General features: G+C 43.0%; 1 protein-coding gene across 3 annotated transcripts; it reads right to left on the minus strand.

Annotated features, from left to right (window-relative positions):
• Positions 1 to 215: 215 nt before the first annotated feature.
• Positions 216 to 24,167, minus strand: DCAF10 (DDB1 and CUL4 associated factor 10). 3 transcript variants are annotated; one of them, XM_068665953.1, is made up of 9 exons: positions 23,024 to 24,167; positions 21,106 to 21,205; positions 18,305 to 18,818; positions 16,019 to 16,132; positions 10,715 to 10,912; positions 10,150 to 10,352; positions 9,339 to 9,449; positions 8,110 to 8,255; positions 216 to 5,755 (listed from the first exon to the last, which is right to left on the minus strand). In XM_068665953.1, the coding sequence occupies exons 1-9, from the start codon at positions 23,153 to 23,155 to the stop codon at positions 5,411 to 5,413; spliced, it is 1,863 nt and encodes a 620-aa protein (XP_068522054.1). In that variant the 5' UTR covers positions 23,156 to 24,167; the 3' UTR covers positions 216 to 5,410. The 3 variants fall into 3 exon arrangements, with proteins under 3 accessions (XP_068522054.1, XP_068522053.1, XP_068522055.1); XM_068665952.1 differs by having other exon boundaries at positions 216 to 5,779; positions 23,024 to 23,716; XM_068665954.1 differs by lacking the exon at positions 10,715 to 10,912 and having other exon boundaries at positions 216 to 5,779; positions 23,024 to 24,165.
• Positions 24,168 to 24,320: the final 153 nt, after the last annotated feature.

The following is a 24,320-nucleotide window of genomic DNA, read 5'->3' on the forward strand; positions in this document are numbered from 1 at the left end:
CCTATCCTGCTTTCTAGCTATCAGGAGTGAGCTGTTTCTTCCCACAAATGTGCTCGAGCAAAGAAACTAGTAGAGGGTGATGTGTGTATGCAGATTTCACTCTAAAGCACACTTTTTTCTCTCTTGGTTCAAGTTAATATGCAAGAAGCAGTGAGTGTTACAGAACAAAGCTCAGTGTAGGATAAATACATTAAAATAGATTTTAATTCACTGAATTATTAAATGTTTAATTTATTATGCAAGCAAGAGAAACTGTCCACAAGTAGTAAGTTACTGTACAGCTCTAAGTACAATATATTCAGAGCAGTTCTGATACTTTTTGTATTGTATTAAAAGGCTACACTTCATACTATGAAATCTCAGGTATTTCAAAATATTTACATGCACAATTTGTTCTAGTATTAAAAACCTTACACTTAAATGAAGATACTTAGTGCGTAAGAAAATGCACCATCAACTAAGATCACGAAATTAAAGTTTGTTTTTTTTTCCTGCAGGACAAAAATATTATGGTTGTCAACCTTCTTTTATTCCTACTTAGAATCTTGTGAACTCGATTTTTTTTTAATTTTATTAAAAAAAAAAAAAGCCTCCATAGGGCAAGTTTATTTCTTCTTGCTAAGGGTTTGTATATCATAGAACAACAGACCCACTACTTACGGTATCAGGACCTATTATATATTATACATCAGTGTTACCCAAATTAAAAACAACAAAACCCACAAAAAAAAAAGATCTTTACATTCTTATTCTGGTAGCGGGCAAGCTGTCTTTACTGAGTGTCAAAGAGTGCAAACAAATGCGTATGTGGGTATCAAGTGTGCTTTTCCCCCTATCCCCAATAATTCTGTGGGAGGTTATATTTTTCCCTGAACTAACCATGTCTGAATGATGCCCAGTGGCTGTATATATACTGAAATACACACATGTACTTCATCAAAAAATTGCACATACATGAATGTCAATTTACAGTCCCATTAATAGCATCTCTCCCTCTCCCCACAAATGCGTAACAGTGCTACAGTGATGTAAAGGCTGACCTCCAATGAAATACTTGGAAAATGCATTTACTCCCATGACATACAGTCACTGGACTATTACAAAAGGAGTGCTAGCTTCAAATAAGAGTTTGGTTCCTGTGAACACTGCTAAATGTTGACATTCCCATGGAGATCTTAATTAGGCAGTTTATCTGCTTCTGCTGACCTATGTTGTGAAAGAAGCAATTACTTTACTATGGAAATCAATGAATATAAAAACATATTGCATGCTTTACAATCAAAGAGCTCCATCTTCATTAGAAAAAGTATGAAATGCATCAAGTGATTTAACACTTCAACAGTCAAAAAGTTTAAAGACACTGGTTTAAGCCACTACTGTTAGTGCAGTCTTTAATATACCATTTAAGTTTTATACAGCTTTGTCCCTAAGACATTTAAGGATGCAAGGTTAAGATTTTGTCTTTTGAAACATAACAAACTTTTTTTGGCTACCTAGAGAGATCCAAAGCTCACTGAATTACTTCGGTAATTCAATAAGGCAAGATAAAGGTTTAGAAAGACAAAAAAACTAAATCACTCCTTCCACCAAACTGTAACTGCAAGGCATAACAGTTCTGAGTAATTGAATAGTGTCTCCGTGTTTTATGAAATTTACAGATAAAATATATTATCTTTAACTGAAAACTTCTAAGTACTGCTGAAAAGGAGTAGTCAAATACTCACAATCTAATTTTATCTACTTCTTCTAGTTCTAACTTACCACAACTGTAATCAGAAGAGTTAGGTAAGATTTCTACAGCATATATGGACAGAATGCTTCTTACGAATTGTGTTCCAGAAGCATTCAAAAAGTATGAGTGTTTAAAACTAAGAGTGATGCTGTTTTGGAAAATAAGGCATATCCCCATTCTCTGAAGTTATATATCTGATTTTTTTCCAAAGCACAACTTATTATCATCTGAGAAGTCTGTGGACATGTACCTGCATGTAAAGTTAATTGCGCGTATTCTCCCTCCTCCAGCTGGGATGATATTCTACTTAGACACTAATGCCAAATGATTCAGTTGGAAAACCATGGGAACTGAAAATTTAGGATGCTTACTAAATAATAGGAATTTTGTCAGTTTCATACGCTTGATGACTTGAAGGTACTCCTTTAGCACCCAGTTGCTAGAGTTACTGAAAACCCAGGGCAGTAGTAATTGACCAGTCCTCAAACTATCAAATATCCATTACTGAAGGCTTTTTATTACTAAATAAATTCACCAAAATTTTAGAATCAGAGAATCCCAGAATGGTTTGGGTTCGAAGGGACCTTAAAGCCCCCCCAGTGCCACCCCCTGCCATGCGCAGGGACGCCTCCCCCCAGCCCAGGCTGCCCCCAGCCCCATCCAGCCTGGCCTTGGGCACTGCCAGGGATGGGGCAGCCACAGCTCCTCTGGGCAGCCTGAGCCTCACCACCCTCAGAGTAGAGAAGTTCGTCCTTACATCTTAATCTAAATCTACCTTCTTTGAGTTTAAAGCCATTATTCCTTGTCCTATTGCTATACTCCCTGAGAAAGAGTCCCTCCCCAGCCTTGCTGTAGGCCCCCTTAGGAAAGCTGTTACAAGGTCCCCCGGGAGCTTTCTCTTCTCCAGGCTGAACAACCCCAACTCCCTCAGCCTGTCTTCATAGGAGAGGTGCTCCAGGCCTCGACCATCCTCATAGCCTTCCTCTGGACCTGTTCTAACAGGCCCATAATGCACAGGAGCCTTAAATTTCAATGACTTCACCACTACCACCCTGAGTATGCTACCTTCAGAAATTCAAAACCTGAAGAGAATCATCAGGAGTATACATTCCCAGCTGTCTTCACAGGTATCTCCTAAAGCTGAATTTTTGCAAAAAGCCTTTTTAAGAGACAATCTTTGAAAGCATGCTCAGTAGAAAGTGAATCTGAATAACAAAACGACGGCCCTTTTAGGGTAAAGTTTGCTACTGAAATCATTGTATGATTTCTCAGCAAAATCTTAGTTAAATATTCACAAAATATCTTAGAACACTTATGTGATAAACTCATATGCACATAAGAAACTGAAAAGACTGCATAGGATTAGCTATATTACAGTGAAATAATCAGCATGATGGGTGAGGGAAGAGCAGAGGGCATTGCCTACCTGGATTTCAGTAAGCCCCTTGGCACTGCCCTCCGTAAGATCATAGCAAAGCTGCTGATTTATGGGTGAGATAGGCAACAAGGTGGTTACAAAACCAACTGAATGGTCAGGCCCAGAGGGCAGCACAAAGTCAAGTTGGAGGCCAGTGACTAGTGCTGAATGCCAGGGGTCAATACTGGGTCCAGTCCTGTGTTAATGTCGTCATTAATGATCTGGATGATGGAGCAGAGTGTACCCTCAGCAAGTTTGCAGATGACAAAACCAGGAGGAGTGGCTGATGGGCCAGAGGGTTGTGCTGCCATTCAGAGGGACCTTTACAGGCTGGGTTAGGAGCCTCCCAGAGTTCAATAAGGGCAAGTGCCAAGTCCTGCCCTTTGGCAGAAACAACCACAGGCACCAGGACATGCTGGGGGCCACCCAGCTGGAAAGCAACCTGGCAGGAAATGCTTAGGGGGCCTGGTGGACACCAAGTTCAACGAGCCAGCAATGAGCCTTTGCTGTAAAGAAGGCCACCTGTACTCTTGGCTATCTTAGGCAATGTATTGCCAAGCAGGTCAAGGAAGGTGATCCTTTTCCCCTCTCTCCAGCACTTGAGAGGCCACACCTAGTGCACTGTGTCCAGTTCTGTGGGATGCATGGAGCTGCTGGAGAGAGTCCAGCAAAGGGCCACAAAAATGATTCAAGGCCTGGAGCATCTGTCCTACAAGGAACTAAGAGAGTTGGGACCACCTACAGAAAGCAAGGCTCAGGAAGTATGTCATCAGTACCTAAAGGGACAGTGTAAAGAGTACAGAGCCAGGCTGTTTTGGGTAGTGCCCAGTGCTGGGAAAAGAAGCAATGGGCACAGATGGCAACATAAGAGGGTCCCTCAAAACCTCTGAAACACTTTAGTGTGTGGGTGACTGAGTACTGGAACAGGTTGCCCAGAGAGGTTTTAGAGTTCTCCTTTGGAGATATTCAGAAGCCATCTGGGATATGGCCCTGGACAACCTGCTGTCAGATGGCCCTGCTCAAGCAGGAAGGCTCAGATCAGATCACCTCCAAAGGTCCCTGCCAACTTCTACCAGTCTGGGATTTTGTGATGAACCTGAGGGATAAAACTTGGCATTTGTAACTCCATATGTGATTTAACAGTGAACATTAACATTTTTCAGATTTTATGATTAGCCCTGTTAAATCCAAATAGATCTTACTTTAGACTGGAATGTTTCTAATCCATTCCTTTACTGACAATACATATGAAGAAATATTTATCTAGTTACACTACAGAAACTTCGTAGTTGAATTTCTCTCCTCACATTAATTTGTAGAATGATTAAAGGAAATACGAAATACAGCCTTAAAATGAGCAGAAATTCTGCGGTGTACATTTCCAAACACAGGATGAAGGTTTCTGTAACTGATGTGGAAAGCTTCCCACAAAAGAAACCCTACTGACCGAGGAGTAAGAGACATCCACTAAACATACACGTTGTGTACACATTTTCTTGATTCATTTGCAGTGGATACAGCATAAGATGTTTAGATCTGTTAAGCTCTTGTTTCGCTGCCCCAGCCTTTTCCAACTAAATTTTGAGGAAAAAATGCAGCTACATCTCCATACAGAACCTCTTCCTTCTAGCAATAATCACAAGATATGCAATTAAGGAAAAACAGCCTAGAAAGACTCTTAAGGACAACAAAACATTACGAAAAAAAAAAAAAACTTTTTTTTCTAGCCAATCACAAATAACCAAATGAGTAAATAAATGAAAACATTTTTGTCTTTTTGTGCCAGCTAAACTAGCATGCACAAAACCTGTTCATTATCAATCACGGTATAGCGGTTTTGGCAACAGAAAAAGTCCTTTGAAACAAAGAGGTATTGTAACAGGGAAGCCTGGGTGAGTTTTAGCTGAACTCCTACCCACACACCATCGACATTTTTTTCAGATAGCCCACTTCAAGTCATGTTGCTGAAAATTACTTGCAAGTATTATTGTACAAACCAACCAGAACGATGACTCAATGGCACAGGATCAGCAGGAGCAGGGTTCTGCCTAGAAGGCTAAAAAGACAAAGCATGGAGCTTGACTTGCAGATATGGTATGAGAATGTATACAGTGCTGGACTGAGAACTCATGTCATTATTATGTTCTGAGACCATAGTAACTATGATCTTCTCTGGATTTATGGGATTTCGAACACACTTCAACTGAACTGAAGTAATTGAAACCACAAACATCTGAAGGTCCTGTTGATGCACAATGCGCCTAGAACTTTGGCTGATACAAAGAAACACGTCCACTAAGGCACCCCGAGGCAATCTGACAGTGAGTTGGAGAGAACTTTGTTGTCAGTACCACATCATTGTGAGAATAGAGGGAACGGATTTCTTTCAAGGGACCAGCTTCTTTGGGCAAGCAGTCAACAAGTTCGCTGCAGTATGCATCAAACCCCAACAAGCGGATCCCAAAGCCATGCGGGGATGAAATCATCCGGCCATCAGGACTGAAACAAAGCTCTTTGATGTAACCCCGGCCCACATTGGCTTCTTCAATGCAGTGAGTCAATCGCAGGGAGCAACGAGGTGAGACAGGGCGCACAGGGGCTCCTTCCTGGAATTCATAGACACAAGTCCACTAAAGGGAGAGTCAGAGAAAGGAACACTGAGAATAAAGCACTGCAAATACGCATTCACTTCTGCTGTATGTAAAGTCAGTAACAAAGGAATGACCAACATGTTGCTTATCTACTCCTTGATAAGCGTTTACTATGAGACACTGAAAACTGGCAGGTTCCTTGGCATCTTGTCTTTGAGTGGCCTATGTACACCAGACATTTAGCATAAGAACTTTTTTTTTTTAATTAAATAGTTGCTAGATATAACCTTTGAAATCTACTTTTTAAAAAAGCAAAGCATAATTCTTTGGACTAGAGTCTGCTCTAATGTAGTGAGCGTTTAAGTGAAATCTACAATAAAGCAGAACTCAGCCTTGTCCAATATACAGTTGCCCTTTGACATTTTGTGCCCTTAACTTCAAAAGGAAGAAAGCCTTGAAACAAGACAAGTAGAGGAAGGAATGCAATGAACAGCTCTATAACCAGCTTGTTACCTGTGAGATGGACAGGGACTTTAACGAGTAATCTAATAATCTAATCTCAAACCAAATGCAAGATCACTCCATGACAAACTAAATTTATGTAATCATGGAAGACTCAGATTTAATCACAAGACAGAAGAAATTAGTTTTGTTCTGTTCAATGTATTCTGTTAAAGTAAACACAAAGGAAACAATACTAATGAATATTAAGAGAAAACAGTAAAGCAGACACTTGGACTCTGGGAAATGATAACTAGGTCAGTCATCAGTATCAACCAACCCAATATGATATTTGCCTTTTCAAAAAATTCAGCACTGGGTACTAGTTTAATAAGCTTACAGAATCAGCACTGAAATTTCTAACCAATCTGCTATGTTTCCACTCAGTCCTCTACATATTTGTATGCTGCCATTACAAAGAGTGGTTTTATTCCAAAAGTAAATAAATAAATAAATAGATCAATTTACATCAGTTACCAGATTAACTAAACTATTTGTTAAACACTTAAATATTCAACGAAATCAAGTATTCGAGTAATTATTTGGAATGGGTTGCCCAGGGAGGTGGTGGAGTCACCATTCTTGGGAGTGTTTAGGGGAAGGTTGGCACTCGGTGCTCAGGGATATGGTTTAGTGGGTGACATTGGTGGTAGGGGGATGGTTGGGCCAGATGAACTTGAAGGTCTTTTCCAGCCTTCATAATTCTGTGATCTGTAATTTTGAGATAAATATAAAACCTCTGTCCTAGATTAAATAGGTCTGCACAACTGTTAAAGCAATGATATTGAAGTAAGCTTAGGAGGAAAAGATGGTTACAAGTTGACTGACTGGTGTAATCAAGGTGTTCTGAGACTGGCTGGAATTTGAGTTATAACTGAATTTGAGTTAACTCTGCAAGTTGCTACATCAGAAGCAGATACTCCCAAACAAAGTTGCAGGTTCTTGCTTTTTGTACACAATCCATGAAGAAGGGTTTTTTCATTATTTCTGGCTGCATAATAGACTGCTTGTTTTTCTTTTATGTCCCAGTGCAACATATGCCTTTATGGGACAATTCACAAATACAATCTAGGGAACGTAATACAAAACCGGTCTCAAAGTCCACTGTAACTTATTTAAAGCAGTATTTAGGGGAGTGAAATCTGCAAATGGCATTTGAGCTGTAGCAGGTCTTGTAACTTAGTATTTCACGTAAAGGCTTGAAATGGATTCTGCCACGAAGATCACTGATATCCCCTGTATTTTTAAGTTGCAGAATTTTTCAGATGAGATCTCTTTGAAGTTGCATAAGCATCACTGCAGTTAATAAGGTTCAAACCCATGATGTCGCAGTTTTAAGCAGATGCAGAAATATGCCCCCAATTTTTTTCATAGTGGTGCAGGAGCAGCCTCTGGAAAGCATCCATTGGCATAGCAGAAGCACTTCATCCTTGCAACACTGACAGATATGCACTTGAGAAATTCAGAGGAGTTTCTCTGCTTAACTTAAGATATGCTCACCACTACACAACTGTGTAATCCTCTGTCTTTTACAAGTTCCTTCTTCCTATATTTGGGTGAGTACATCTTTTTAAGTCATGTATTTGGCAGCCCAGGAACTGTTTGAAAAGTTTTAACTGAGCTGTACCTATAAAATGTATTCCATGGAAGAGTTAGGCAAGAGGAATACTGAATAAAAGATACAAAGCTTTGTAAAAGAACTCTTTAAGAAAGAGAAGTACTTCATAGCCCTGGGCTAAAATTAATGATTTCTGCTTACAAATGCACTAATTTATTCAAATGTAAACTTACCCCAAATAACAGATTTTCAGTATAGTTGTATGATTGATACATCTTACTCAAAAGTTCCTAAGAAACATTTGTGTTACCTCTTGGTCATCTGTATTACTTGAGCACCGAAGAAGAGTAGCCCACCCTTTTGGATGTAGCTGTAATGACGTAATGCAGTTGCCTCGGTCTCTCTCTCCAGGAACCTCTGGCGTTAAGACCTCCAGACTATTTCTAGGTGATCCACCTAAAAGGGGAAGTAAACTTTAAGTCTAAATGAATTCTATGCATTAACTTTCACTTCTCTCTTCAGTCTACTGCTGAAATTATGTCAAGTGTATTGACACCCTCGTCTGTCTGTTAGAAAAGATTGTGACTTATGAAAGGCTAGATCAAAGAGAGGTTCTACTAACAACTGAAGTTAATACCAATGAACTCAGTCCTGATTCCAAATAGCTTCTTATTTTGAAATTAATCCTCCAAAGCCTGTGTTAAAGCATCCCATGCTGTGGTCTAAAGTTAGGGTTAATGTTCCACACAAACACATAATTAAAACAAAATATAGAATACTTTTTTTGTTTTAGTAAGAACTGCTATTTTTAAAATGTTAGTGTCCTTCTCAAATTCTTATAAGTCTGCTCAGCTGTGTGCAGGTATACTCCCTTCTCCTCCTCACTCTGAAAGAGGTTTTCAGTGGTAAATGATACCCTAGGGTCCAGATAAGCTTCCTTTTGTCATAACTGTGTTTAACATCTCACAAACAGAAGTAATAAAAACTTTATCCCTAGTTTAAATCAGCAAGCAAATTAAAAAGTATTTATCAATTTGCCAAGTTCATGCTGACTATTTGAAAGTGTGTCCTAGATTCAGAGGAAGCCTGCTAATCATGGGATCATCGGTCTTCCTAGTTCTGTGTTTATGATTTGCATAGAGAAACAGCAGGCACATGTTCCCAACATTAAGGAAAACAAAAAGCAAAACACAGCTATGTACTGCTCTGTTCATTTTTTCCCTTAAGATCATTCAAATGAGGTTTGCTGGAGGGAAAACAAAACAAAACAAACAAAAAACAGAGTAAAGGCAGCACGTCTGCGTAACAAAAATAATGTACTAATATGAAATAAAGTCTCATTCCTATTTTCAGGCTTCCTGGAGGGAAAAAAAAAAAAAAAAAAAAAAAATTAGAACTCCAGATTTTGATGTGCAATGATATTTTATTGGTTTAACAGAAGTCATTGCAAGGCTTTTAAAGTCCACACAGGATTTCCCTGTTATTCTCTGGTCTCTTTTGGCTACAATGAAATTAAGTTCCTGATACTTATTTTCCTACCTTCCCGCTGCGAGGACCGTGACATCTGTTTCTCAGACAGTAGACCTGAATCATTCTGGTGACATGGTGAACCAACAGTTCGAGGAGCAGACGAACTTGAAGATGTCATCTCTGCAAACAGCAACACCACATGAACATAACTAAACACAGCCCATTTACTATGTCCTTCACTTAATTCTCCCTAGCAATGTTAAATAAAGCATAAGAGGAAAGGATCTTGATAAGAAAACAACTTCAAAAGATCCACCTACAGCCTAAAAGTACTGTTTTGATGTGCCTCGTGCAAATAAAATGCCAGCACAACAAACTATTACAAATAAGGAGCATGTTGTACTCCTTCACTACTTTTCCTCTGGCCACTAACAGACATCCGAAACAGGAGTTTGTCACTGTTTGGCTGTTAGTGCCCCAATGTGGGAAGAAGCTGTAAAATTTAAGAGAATATGATTCTACCAAGTCTGTTTTTGAGAGCAACTGCACCAGCACGTAATTGCTGGAGTGTGCACAGTCAGCCTTCTCAACGTGAGTTACTTTTATTACAGGATCAAGGATGCTAGGTAAGTAACCCTAGTATAACAGCCTGAGGTGACAACATTCCACAGACTATGTCCTGTGATGCTCAAGTCTTGATAACAAAAATCACATTGCCTGAGTCACAACGTTATGCAAAGTATAGATGTGAGACCCACGAAGAGCCAAAGAGCTCCTCTGCAAAATCCTTGTGACTCTACCCCTGCCTTCTTTTGCTAAGAGCATCACATAGAACACCTCTATCATAGAAACTGTTAGAGATTTTTGCACAAGCATTTACCTGAACTTGATGTAGTCCTCCTAGCTCTTAAAATTGGGTAGCTGCCAACCTCTAAAGATTTGTTTAGATCAAGGTCATGCAAAATCAGAAGATATCCAGAGGATGTTGAGATCAGCATTTTGGAACAGTCTGGTGTCAACCTCATTCTCATAAGAAAACGGGTGTGAAAAAACTTCTTGTGAGGACATCCATCTTCTGTGCACCTGGACAGTGGAGGAAAAAAAAAAAAAAACAACCAGGAAATTGCCACAATGAACTCTGACTGGGGTCCCTGATAATGTCCAGAGGAGTCCAGGACACACTAAGCATCCTTGCCCACCCTAAACCTTTCTAACCTTTCTGCATGTTGTCTTTATTCTACTTATTTCATTACTGTTTGGTCTATCAGTACTCACATTTTCAAAACATCCTGATGGTGAAGAACTTTTCATAAAGGACAAACTACATTTTGTAGTATTAGCAAACAGCTCTCTTCTCTTTTTAGCAACTGGACTATTACAATATAAAGCTGATGTGAAGTCTACGCAAGAGTAAGAAATCTAACAGCACAAACACAGACACATACCTGTTTGTATCCCAGATGATCACATTTCCATCAAACCCTGACGTTACTAGTAGTCTGGTATTGGTATCATACTCGATGTTCTTAACCCAACTGGTGTGACCATGCAAAGTGCACACTTTTGTGTTCAGCTTTCTCAGATCCCAAAGTGCTATTGTAGTGTCATCAGAACAAGTTGCAAACAGTCGATTATCTAGAAATCTGAAAATTCAAGAAAAATACTGTGGCTGCTTACTGCCTTTTCTAAATAAAATAAACTGGGATTTAAGCTAACACAGAAAAAGCAGAGTGGCTGCACAGAAAAAAAAATCGCATATAGCAATATATTTGTCAGTAAGCTTTGCAGTTCCGTTAAAAAACAGTGCTGCGCTATTGTTTAATACCTCAGCACCTCTAATAACAAAACAATAAACCTGCACAAGCACAGTAGGCTACTTTTCTTCCTCTTTTTACAAGTTAATCATATAAAGATTGCACAACCACCAGTGGGATGAATGCACACACAGAACTCCTGTAGTAATTACATCAGTTACATATCTGTACAATATTCACCTTTAATGAAGCTTAGCAAGTCTTTGGAAAGCCCAAATGCCACAGGAGTAGCCAGCACTAGTCCACTGGCAAGATGTTCAAATTGACTGCTTGTCCCTGCAACAGAAGCCAGCTAGCCTAGGCTATCTGTAATTTATGCCTTTCATTTTCCCCTTATTTGCCAGGTCCCTTTGCCACTAAGATCAGCCATCACTAGAAGACACAAGTTCTATGTCCTTTTCAGACTACACGAAGTCCTATCAGCTTGTAACACATTAAACCCATCCTCCTCTTGACTCTTCAGTTCTACCCACATGTCCCCCCTTATTCTTTCCCTACTACTCTTTAAATCTTTTTTTATCCCACCACAGATGTAAGTTCTATCTACTGAAAAAAAAATAAAATATATATATATATATTTAATAAATACCACTCTTTGTTATTCCTACTGGCACTCCCCTACTGCTTTTAAACATTGCTGCTCTGTACAGTGCAAATCCCACTGACTTTGCCAAAGCACTTTGTACCCACACTTCCTTTAGTTAAAGTCCTGAACTCCTCACTGTGGAAGGCTTGTCTTTGCTAGGCATGATACATTGTTACTTGGCATCTAATTCAGTCATTCACAACTGAAATACCACTCTAGATCTTGAACCCACTATAATAAACAGAACACTTGTCGTAAAGCTTGCGATAGAAGTTCATTAACAGGAACCTGCTTTCAAAAATGCCCTGCTTCATCACCTTACAGGCACCTGCACAAAGAACTGGTGACACCACCATTGCTGGAAATACTTAATGCTAAGCTTACCAGGGTGCTGGTAAACAAATCTGTAGCCCTGTTTGAATCAGAATGTTGGATCAGACAATCTCCAGACACCCTTTCCAGCTTAGGCCTTTGATTCCGAATCAAAATTTTTGATGCTGTGGTATGACTACAACTTTGTACAGGCAGCCGAGGAACTCCTCTCCTGCACTGAAGACACTGAAAAACTGGCCCCATTGTTTCACACAGGATATATAGCAGTGCTTCTCTTAGAGACCTAATCAAGCTGATTAAATGGCCAACGTACTGCTTGCTTTACTAACCACATGGTTTATACCGCATACAGCAGTGCTGTCTTGGAAATATTTATTAGATTAAAATCTGAACGCAGTCATTGCTTGCTTATTTCCCAATAATTTTAACTAAACTTCAATCATCCTTTGTCCATCTTTTGCTGTAGAGCCCATTTGGCTTCACAAAACCCTAGGAAAACTGTTCACTGCAGCTGCAAAGCCAGGAGGAAGAGCCATGTAAACCTTCTGCATCCAGGCTTAGGTAGCACCTGGAACAGTCCCAACCAGCAAAGGGCTTTTGCTCCCACATTCTGCCTTTCCTTTCTCCCCAATACAGTTTATCTGAATCTAGAGGTAGACATATGAACCTGTGTTTCTCAAATGCAAAAAACAATGGGCATACATATCAAAAAAAAGTGTTTACAATGAGAATTCCGGATCATCCTTTGAAACATCTGCAGAAATGGCACAAGCTGCCCAAATTTATTCAGTACTTCAATACAAATCTCCATCAGAAGAAACTGAATTGCAACATAACGTGAAATTCTGTTAAACTAGTGCAAGAACTGCATGTGTAATGCCACGTATGTCACAAGATATTTGCAGATTATTTCTGCATCAGAGAGTAGTGTAGAACTACTACAGAGAGTTGAATTGAATGGATTTGTATAACATGCGTGGTGCTCGATATGCACCACATATGTGGTGGATATGCACTTAACAGGTCTAGAGTTCCTGCTCACCTAACAGATGGCAGGCTTGTCACAATGCAGTGGAAAGAGAAGAAGGGAAAGTGAAAAAGAACATAGGTCATACTAGTGGTATTACTACACTTAACAGATTAAGGTCTTAATATGATCAGATAGTAATTCTTTACCCTGATAATCTTGCCTTCTGACAAAATTAAATATATGTAATCACTCCAAACCAAGGCAGTGTAAGTCTGCTTGACCACCTTCAAGTCATTATATAAAGAATAACATATGATATAAAAATGCTCTATCAGAAAGAAGAGGATGGAAGGGCTAGAATCAGGGTAGAAGAGGATGGATGGCTAGGAATTAAAGAGAATAAATTGAATCTAAAGGTTACTGAAGACAAAACAGAACTATTTTCAAAAACACCATGTGAAGAGAACGCTTCATTTTAAGATGTATTTAGACAAGTTATTCTCCTCATTGAGAAAAACACTGGAAAAAATATTCAGCTTGAATTACCCAAAGCGAAGTTTATCATACTCCAATTCTGCTGTAGTTTTTCAGATTAAAAAAAAAAAAAAAAAAAAAAGGAGTAGCTATGGGAAGACGGAGTTCCAAGAAATCACATCAGCCTAACCTGCTGTAGTTACAGTCAAGATGCTAAAGCAACGATGACCTACACAGAGATGTGGTAAGCTACCCCTAGAAACTGCATTTTATCTTTTAGTGTTAGAACCTGACTACACCCGGTAAGAACAGCAACAAGTCCAATCACACATAACCAACTACAGTGAGACAAATCTGAATGTCTAAACAATAAGTTTATGTCCTTTAAATTTTCTAAGCCCTTCTTTAAGTAGTATGGTGAAGTAGTGAGATTTTAATTGCCCTTATGCCCTAAGCTACAGCCAGTTGTTTATGTCCATTAAAATATCTTCCCACAGTGATATCACTACAGATGCCAAACATGCAGCAGCTGCATTACATGAATGTCACTGAAATAGCCCCTGCATTCAAAACACAAGTATTAGAAAAACAAACAAACAAGAAAAAAAAAAACAGGCAAACAGCATGGTGTCAGTGCCTAGCTATTCAGAAAGAGGCAGACCGCTGCCAGACTGCCAGAGAACAATTCTACAATACTGAGAGCACAAGTGATAAAGTGAAAAGTAAATGTCTGACGTACATAAACATAGCTCTCCTGGTAAGTTGATCGTGCCTCGATTTTTACAATTATGAGCTCTAACTCACAACAAGCCGTAATATTCCTGAGGCTGCACTGGGTTTATGCTGCAAGGTTTTGTTGAGGGGGAGCTGCAGGGGCACCCTCTGTGAGCATAGCCCAGAAGCTGCCCCACGTCAGCTCAGAGCCAGCTCCAGCTGGCTTCACAAGGGACCCACCACTGGCCAGAGCTAGGCCATGAACGACTTTGGTTGGGTTTCTGGGAGAGTGTGTTTTTTGCCCCCTTCTTAGGGCAAGAAAAACACTGCATTGCCGCAGCTGGGAAAGAGGAGTGAGCAACCAAGAGAGAACGAATCCTGCAGCCACCCAGGTCAGTGAAGAAGGAGTGGCAGAAACAAAACATCCTGGACTGACCACAGCCTCCATTCCTTTTTCCCCCTGTGCTGCTTGCGGGGAGGAGGTAGAAGCAGGTGCATGGCAGGAAGGTGGTTTTAGGATGCTTTTAGTTCTCACTGCTTGTCTGGTAATAATTGGCAATAAATTAATCTTTCCGATGATTATTTTGCCCATGATGGTAATTGAAGAGCAACCTCCCCTTCCTTGCCTCAACCCATGAGCTTGACATCATATTTTCTCCCCCCTGTTGTGGAGAGGGAGTGAGAGAACGGCTGTGTGGTGCTTGGCTACCTGTTGGTGTTAAACCACGACAGCATCATATACAGTCACTGCTAAGTAACAATCAAGGGAAAAAAATAGAATGAATCAGATTTGCAGTAAGAGTTTGGAACACACTACTTCTCCTCAGTGCATAAATCCACCTTTTGCCTTGATCTTGAATGCTGTAGGCAACGCTGCTCTAGTCTACCAAACAGGTTCCAGAAGAAATGGAAAAAACACAGGGAGATACAAACAGCACAGAACAGCTTTCATTTAAGTAATGAAAATGTAAACTAGGATTCTTGCACTTGAGGAAGTCCTAATTGAAGGTACATATTATTCAGGTGTATAAAACTGAGTGCCGGGGAGAAAGTAAACAGAAGTTAATGGTTTGTTGTCTCTCTTGTTTTCAAAAAAAAAAAAAAAATAGAGAATATCACATTAAGCTCACAAGTTTTAAAAACCTTCTTAAATATACCTGGAAAAACAATTTTGCTGTGGAACTCTGCCACATGAGGTGCAGTTACTGAAGCTTAAATGAGCTCAAAAACTGACCAAATCCAGGTGCAAAAGATGTCTGTCTCAGGTGATTATACCCAAATCTGTAGCAAGCAGGAGACTAATGAAAGAGGATCAGTAAATACTTCCCTTTTCCTACATACCTCCGAAAGCACCTGGCACAGGTTGCCTCAGTAATAATATTTGTAACATTGGAATGGACTGCCCAGGGAAGTAGAGCCCCTGTCCCTCAAGGTTATTTAGGAGATGTGTGGATGTTGCACTAAGGGACATGGTTTAGTGATGGGACTCAGTAGGCCAGGCAGATGGTTGGGCTTGATGATCTTGCAGGCCTTCTCCAACCTAGATCATTTTATGATTATAAAATAAAATCAAATAATTAATGCCAGTTAAAACAAACACTAATGCCAAGAACTGCAGCTCCTCCATCAACAAGAACGCTTGGCAGCATTAAATACCACCATCAGTGCTTTCAGATTCCTCCTCTGCCCCTTCCCAGCCTCAAACGCAAAAGAAAAGGCAAATGGCACAAAGCAAACTGCAGCCTAATGGCTACACAAAATACACCTTCCCCAAAATAAAGCAGAACACATACTTACTACACTCTTATCAGAAGAGCACCCATGTTAAGAAAAAAAATAAATCTTTATTCTGACCAACCTGATATTATTTACACAATCTTCATGAGCTTCAGAGAGAGTTTTGATGTGCTTTGAAGATATTGGGTCAAAAAGCAGCACTTCAGTCTGTTCACAAGCAACAGTCAACACAGACCTGAAGAGAAGCAGAGCAAAACGGAAACATTTGCATTTGGTAAAAGAACACAACACTTGTGCACACTCAACACTTGTGCAATCTTCAATCCCTTCATCCATAGAAACACAGCTTTGTAATTATTTAGCTTGGCTTTCTCTTCACATTGCACAGAACCTACAACAGTGTTGTAAGTGACTGCTCTCAGACATCACATTACTAACCAAAAGAAAAGTAAGTTCTCTGACGAAAGGTGTTTTCTGAATGCGGTAGTACTGTGACCATCAACAGAAGTGATAGTCAAGGACATCAAAAGCAAGGCACTGGCACCAGTCTAACTTTGGTTTTAGCAGAGAGTCGGCTGGGAGAGCAGGGAGGCTGTTATCCATGTAGTCAAATTAATCTTAAAAAAACAGCCATCGAATCAGGCTGCCGTTACTAAAATAAGGACATGCAAAAGTCTGGAGCAAGATTTACTATCTTGTATCAACTAATTCATTTTCTGGGAACAGGACAACTGTTATGAACTGCAATATGAGGGACGTACTTTACTCAGTCTAAAACAACAAAAAAATCCTTTTCTTCTGCATATAAGACCTCCATTTATCCACCCACAGCTTGTCATGGAGATGAAAATCAAAGACCTTTTCCACATTACGCATTATTTATGAATGAGATCAGAAAAATTTGCAGTAAGTTCAGAGGCCCCATATAGGCATTGAAAACATCACCTGATTTCAATTTTGGCAGGTTGTCTAGTTTTCCATTAGCCTGTTCTAAGTTATCGATATTTATTTCTGTCATATACATGGAAAGTCTGATTTTAACTACAGTAACAATACAGCAACAGTGAAGTTTGTCCCGAAAATTAATGAGCTAAATTAGTGAAGGCGACCTCCACGAAAGCTGTGATGTTCCCCCAGCTCAGCAACAACTCCGACCAGTTACAGGAAGGGGGCAGAGTACCCCAGCAGTCCTTGGCCAGCAAAGCAAGAGCCTGAACAGCAGCACCCCATGGGGAGGCCAGATCTAGCTGAAACTGCACGGCCAGTCGACAGGGTCAGATCCTTGCCCGCCTCCTGGAGTAGTATTTTGAGGAGCCAGAATCCAACAGCACGTGCAAGCAACGGGAGCACAGCACAGCTCACCACAGTTGGCTCTGCTGAGGGAGGCTAAAAAGGAATCAGAAGTCACCAAGGCACAGAGGTGTTCTGGTCAGCACAGGTCAGAGCAGGCCTGCAACAAACAGTCTGACAATTAAGCAAGCGTAAACAAGGCTTAGGCTGCTTCACCTGATATTAAGGTAACTGAGGTTCAGCGCCAGTTTATGCCCAACACCACTTGTGGCACACGGGGACAGGGAAGATGTCCCTGCGTAACCACATCCTTTTTGCTGGATTTGGCTTTGGACAAGAAAGATCTCTGCTTTAGCTACAGGGCAGCCTCTCGAGCACCAGATACAGGGGGCAAGAAGAATGCAGAATTGCACCTTGTGCCAGAGTCCTGCACAAATAACCTTAAATCGGAGTGCAGTTGTACAACTACCACAGGTGAAACTTCTGACACTGCTATAGGAAACCTCTGTGTGGGTATTTTTCGTATCACATCACCACGGCTAAGCCAGAACTTTCTCAGCTAACTGCTTTACCCTGCAGAGAGGCGATGGTAGCACCTCGCGTTGTGGGAAGTCGGTGCACAACCTGGTGAGGATCTTCAACAGACGCTGGCTTCCATCACGGCAGTCTTTCAGGACTAGTTTTGGTAATAGTGGGAGCTCGGCTTTACCTTCTCTGAATAACAGCGGGGTGGGTAAGGAGGCAAATTGTGGCACTACAGCGCAACCATGGCCAAACTGCCACGAGTCCAGGGAGCTGGCACGCGGCTCCAACTAAAACCGGCTGGGCACAGAGGAGGTGACTGGCTATGGCAGGTGAGGCGGGTTTCAGGTGAGCCTGCACACCCAGGACGCCACCGAGGTCGCTGCGTGAGGTGATCCCAGTCCCTCTCCGTGCCAGGAGCACGCAGCACGAAGCCCCCCGCCAGGCGGGATCCCGCAGACCCCTCCGGGCAGGCACCTTGTGGGGTGGGCTCCCCGCAGCCGGACCCCGCGGCCTTTGCCCCTTTTCCTGCCGCAGCTCCCCGGGCTCTGCCCCCCGCCCGTCCCGCCCCGCAGGCCCCGGGCGCGGCCCCTACCCGTCGGGCGAGTACTCGAGGTTGAAGACGGCGCCGTGCGTGCGGGTGCTGAGGTACACGGAGTCGGCGGGCTGGATGGAGCCGTACAGCGCCGTCATGGCGCGGAAGCTGTCCCGCGCCGGGTCCACGGCGGCGCTGCGGCCCAGGCAGCGCCCGCGCAGCCACCCGAACAGCCCGGGGCCGGGGCCGGCAGCCGGCGGCGGCTCCATGGCGCCCAGCGGCGGTGGCGGCGGGGGGGGCCCGGGCCCGGAGGGGGCCGCGGCGCTGCGGGGCGGCTCCGGCTCCGCGCTCATCCCGCGCCCGCCGCCCCCCGGCCCGCACCGCGCCTGCGCCGCGCCCCCTCCTCGCGTGAGGCGCGGCCCCCGGTGACGAGGCGGGGGGCGGGGGCCGGGCGGGCTCTCATGTTGTCGGGGCCGCTGCTGAGGCGCTCCGTGAGCCATCAGGCAGCGGGGACACCTGTTCGCAGCACTGGTAGCCACGACGATGAGCTCTGTGTCTGCCTTGCTGAGTTGCCCTGAGGGGAAAGCAAAAGATTTGGGAGGCTTTGTTATCAAAAATATCCGCCACAGCACCGCTGTTATCAAAAATATCCGCCACAGCACCGCTGTTATCAAAAATATCCGCCACAGCACCGCTGAGGCAACAGGGAGGAGAGGGCTCTGTGCTGGCTGCAGGCAGAGCTGCAGAGAGCACACAGCCAGGCCCTTAGGCCGTCCAGGCCACCAGCTAACCTCGACTGCTGCTTCTGACGCAGCTGCTTATGAGGGACACGACAGGGTAACGAGGGTTCTACATGATAGGAGAATTCAGAGCACAATGCCTTGTTCTGTCAGGCAGAACGCTCAGCCGGTACTTTCCTGTTCCTGTCTCTGCAGCAAGTGGCTCAGGGCAGGGGGTGGTCTGTTCTTTCCCTGACACATACTTTATTGCTGCTTTTACAGGAAAGGGCAGCGTTCTAGAATTTGCTAGGTAGGCTTAAACAAGTAAACAACTTTTGAAGTTAGAGAGAAGAAAGCAGACAGGAGCAATGAGATACCCTAGGACTGCGGCTTTGAGAACTTCTAGGAACCACAGCTTCGTCAGTGTCCAGCCCTGTGACTTCTCCAAAGAAGCTCTGAAGAAGATGGCTGTACTGTGTTATACTCAGAATCAACACTAATCATTTCGACAAACAGCTTCACAACAGGGCTGTGCACAGGACTGGAGTAACTTACCTGCCTATCAGCACTCATATTCTTTGCCCTTTTTATCACATAATTAGAAACTGAGTATTTTGAAACCACACTTCACAGTGAAGGCCAAGGTCCCTCTTCCTCTCCACAAAAGCTATGCTTTACTGGACCTTGCAAATACTTCCATAAAACAAGTGTCTTGCAAGAAAGAGTGTGAAAGATGCTAATAAAACCTCTTGGATGAAGAGGAATCAGAAGAGGACTTCTTGCTCTGAAATGGGGTAGTGCCAGAAGGTGGCAATTCTGTGATACTTCCAGATAGATGCTGAAAAGAAAAGGGAATGATGCAAGATCGTACTAGAATCCTGAGCCAAACAGGATGGAAGCGTGGCAATGAGAAGGGAAAAATATGACTCTTGTATAGTTGGCAGCATGGCTTCACTCCAACAGCACCCCCAAAGAAGAAAGCTTCATGCATAGACTGTATGTATGACTGTGTGATCCATAAGGTTCCACTCCTTGCTGTCCACAAAGACCCTGCCTGCAAACCCTCATCTCCTCTAAGCAAGAGTCTACTCATGACAGCTTATTTTACACAATCCTGATCTTCCTTATGTACCAGTACAACAAAAACAATGAGAACAGGCACCTCAGTGGCCCACAGCACAGGAAACAGGAGGGGGGATGAAGCAGTCCTCAAACTCTGTTTTCTCAAGGGTTAGAAAACTGCGCAACATTCCCTACATGAAGCCCAGCCCGAGCTGCACTGCAGCAACCAGCCCTCCATCACCTTCTACTCCAAGGACACCCGAATCTCCCAGACGGTATGGAAGCAGCATCGGCTTCTTCCTGCTTCTACTGGATATGTTCAACAACACAGGTTTGGACATCCACGGCAGTGTGTCAGGGCCCACAGCGTACATCCTCTCTCACACAAATTTTCTGTACGGCTGATGGCCAGTTCACTGGGAAGAACTGTTGTGAAGAAAGAGCCGCAGGAAGCCTCAGCAAGGACCTTGGAACATCTCCCTTTCCCTGGAAGCTGTTTTTATGCTGCGCCCTTAACTATAGCTCCCATCTGACCTACGTGGCAGCTGCAGTGTCTGGACATGTAACCGTGCTGATCTGGAACTTGACGCAGACACAGACCAGCTTTCTGCCTCGATCTTGGATCCACCTCATCTCTATGGCCATGTCTGGGGAATCTGGACTCTTGGCAGACTCTGGTCACCGCTGGCAGACCTACTGTGTTCACCTCGCTCAGGTAGTGAGACACTGTAGCACTGTCTGTGAATCCAGTGCCTCTGCCTGTGCTCTACTCATGCTCTACTCCTGACACCTATTCCCACAGGCAGCTAACTGTCCTTTTCTGTTGTGACACAGAGCATGGTGTAGCAAAGTAGCTCAGCGTGGCTTCAGAGCTGCTTTTTAACCACAGGATTAAGTATGAAGATTTACACAACATGAGAAAGCCATAAGTACCTACGCAATTCTTAGCTCTGACTGTTGTTATTATGAGGTGAGACAAGGCTGGTGAGGGAATAAAACTGACAATGTCAGAAATGCTGCTTCTAGGACTTTTTACATCTATAAAGAGATGGGCAGTTTTGAGGTGGTTGTATGGTTTACCTGTCTCCTTGTTCATAATGGCATTGTAATAAGCAAAAAAAGCTCTGAACTCGTCAGGTCGGTGAGACAAGGCTTTGAAGACATTGGGCAGAAATCCAGTCTGTTCAAGGAAAAAGATAAACAAGTCAAGAACTGTAACTTAACAGAGAACAGCAGGCCACACTAAGCTTAGATAATAATTAATTAGCACAGCAGTACTGAGCAATCTCCACAGACCCAATCTCTTTGTGCTTTGAACCCATTTATACATGACTAAAAATGTAATGACGTTGTCCTTAACTAAGTGTTGCTGCAGTTCCATAGCAGGACTGATTGCCTTGCTCACTTCAGACAGTATTGCCTTGGGGCAATATGACAAACTCCTTTGCAAAGAGAAACATTATCATCTGTTTCATCTCCCTGCTCAGCAGCGACAATGCCCCTTTGACTATCCTACAGCTCCTGGAGCTCTCCTCATTCCTTCAAGTTTACTAGACACAAGACAGAGCCAGTCCAGCCCAAACAGCACAGTGTAGGAGGTACAGGCACACTGAGTATAACATGCTGGCACAGTGATGTTCCTCTGCTTCTTTCTCCATTCTCTCCCGGGTAATTGGCGATGCACAGCACATCTCTTTGATGGCATGCCATTCACAGGGAATCACTTGCTACCTCCTACAGGCAAGAGAAGCTCTTACAGCGCCCACCTGTTCCAGCAGCCAGCATTTATCAGTATGGGATATCAATTGCCCCTCAGTGCCTGGCTGCCAGACATGGTGAGATCCCACTGCAGTTTTACACGCTCATTTTTTTGTCGTGATTGCAGTAATCATCTGTAGACTCTACCAGCGTATGGGCTGCTGTTCTTCAGGGTGTTTATGTAGAGTAGCTCATAGCGTAGCTCAGGTGTGACTGGCTCTCCCAACAATCTCCCTCCAAACAACTGCCTAAGTATTCCTCCCGTCTCACACGTCTATTAATTGATAGCTAACAAAGGGGAGGCTCATCCCCTTAAGCCAACACTGAATAGTTGGGAGCACTTTTTGAAAAGCAAGTTTTCTATGTAGCTTTGATACTATACATAGGTCTTTTCTGAATCTTCTATGCATTGGCACAGAAGGGTTTTTGTCACAGCATCTGAAATCTGTGCTGACTCTTTCTCAGTGTATCAGATTTGTTATTTGACTCGTTTTGTTAATAGACAACTTCCCTGAGGTCACTGTAACAAAGCAAAGATTCAGCAGACTCACAGGACAGGAAGGGATGGACCAGCTTTCCTGTGAGAGGAAGGTCTTGGAAAAGAGAAGTCTCAGAAGAGCTGTGGCTTGTGCAATGTTTCAGCATCAGTGAAGCATGTGCAACGTTCGCTCTCCGCAGCAGTAGGGAAGGAAACTCTCGTCCTCCATACACTCAGCTGTGTGTTAGGCTTACTGTTCTGTTGTGCCAGTATGACAAATGTGGTTCCCCATGTAGTGTTGGGTAAAAAAGTCAAAGCACAGCAGCAGAAGTACCCTCTTAGCCTTTTCATGCTATCATCAAAACAGCTGCCACCACTTTTTTTTTCTCCAATTCAAATATATATATATATATATATATATACATATATATATTTGTAGCAGTGTTTCAATTGAATGCAGATGCTCTCCCCAGAAAACATGCCAACATTCCTGCTTCCACCCTATACAACCCAGTCTGACACACTAGCCTCAGGGAACCAGGAAGACATACAGTGTTTACCCTGCAGAATTACCAGTAAAACCCCCATCCTATAGATTGGAAAGAGCTTTGGAAGAAGTGCAGCTCACCTCAGTCTTGTATCAGGATTGTGTTACATCAAAGTGTACGGGAACTTACAATGTATTACAACGTCTTACAATGTATTACCTACTCAAAGTTTGGATGCTTTCCACTGATGTAATTTTACAACAAAACTTCTTACCTTCCTTTCTACTTCCTCCATGAGCTCCACAATATCGTATGGCATGTCCTTCTTATTTGGCACTGGGTATCGTCCAATAGGTTTGGCAGAGCTATCTTCCGTGGTGCTGTATGCATGGCACAGGGCTGCCATGCGGGGCCTTGTCTTTAGTCCCCCAGCGGCTAGGAAAGGCAGATGCTGGTGAAAAAGGAGAGAGGAAAATGTATTATTTGGATGGACATTTATCGTGTTGGGAGCCTGGGAAGGGAGGGTTTTTCCTCAGCTATGACAGGACTGAAGGGCACCTCTGTCTCTGTAAGTCACCCTGTGCTGTTAGCAGGCAGCTGGCACACTGGAAAAGAGAACCCAAGCCTCACGCTTGGCTTTAGCACTACACTGCTGAGTGGACATCAGATGAGCATGACATCCCCTCACCTCCTTCCTACACATTTGTCTCAGATGGCAGGCTAGCGCTGCTGTTCTGCATAGCTCTCACTATTCGTGGATGACCCCATCTGCTCCAGTGCTGAACCTGAGGCATCTCACAAGCTAAAATGTTTTCTCCACTGCTCTTCATACAACATCACGTAAACATCCAGCAGTAGACCTAACAGATCTTCAGTAGCGGGCAGCACTACGCATAAATTGAAGACTTTGTTTTTTTCTTGTCTGATCCACCTTTTTTACACCAGTCAAAGCAGCCTCACCTCCTGCAGGCCAGTAAAGTGGCACCAGATTCAGGCCTTTTGGTGGCCTGTAGTAAACAGCATTGTCATACCAAGACCATTGGAAAGAGTTTGGTACTGACAGGACTGTGTGTCACACTTTGAAATACTGCACTAATGTATTAAGTAAGGTGTTGTGATCATGCAGTGTTTGGTAGAGAAGCTATAGGCATTTCTAGGTTATGGGTCTTGGTAGCTCTTCAGCTGTGTCTCAAAGCGCTGTACTCCAGCAGCTCTAATTTACAGCTGAGGAAAGTGGCATTCAAGGAGGGGTGACTCCCGCTGGGTGAGCCTTAGGTCGGTGGTGAAGGTGTGGGAACAGCACCAAGGTGTCTCGACTCCCTGTACAGAGCGTACTGTGAGCAGTCTCCACAGCTCTTCATCACTCACCACAGCAATACCCAAACTCCCAAGGAACACCGTGTAATTGCCAGTCATTCCAACAGCATTCCCCACAAATTTGGGGTGAAAATTAAACCCGTTAGATCATGCACACTCCAAGTGTTCTTTTTTGGCATGGGTGTAGCTGAGTTCCAAACCGAACTGTCAATCCACTCCTACAGCATGAGCGAGTCACCGTGATAACCAGGGTC

This window comes from Anas acuta, chromosome Z, assembly GCF_963932015.1.
Source record: "Anas acuta chromosome Z, bAnaAcu1.1, whole genome shotgun sequence".
NCBI classification, from domain to species: Eukaryota; Metazoa; Chordata; class Aves; order Anseriformes; family Anatidae; genus Anas; species Anas acuta.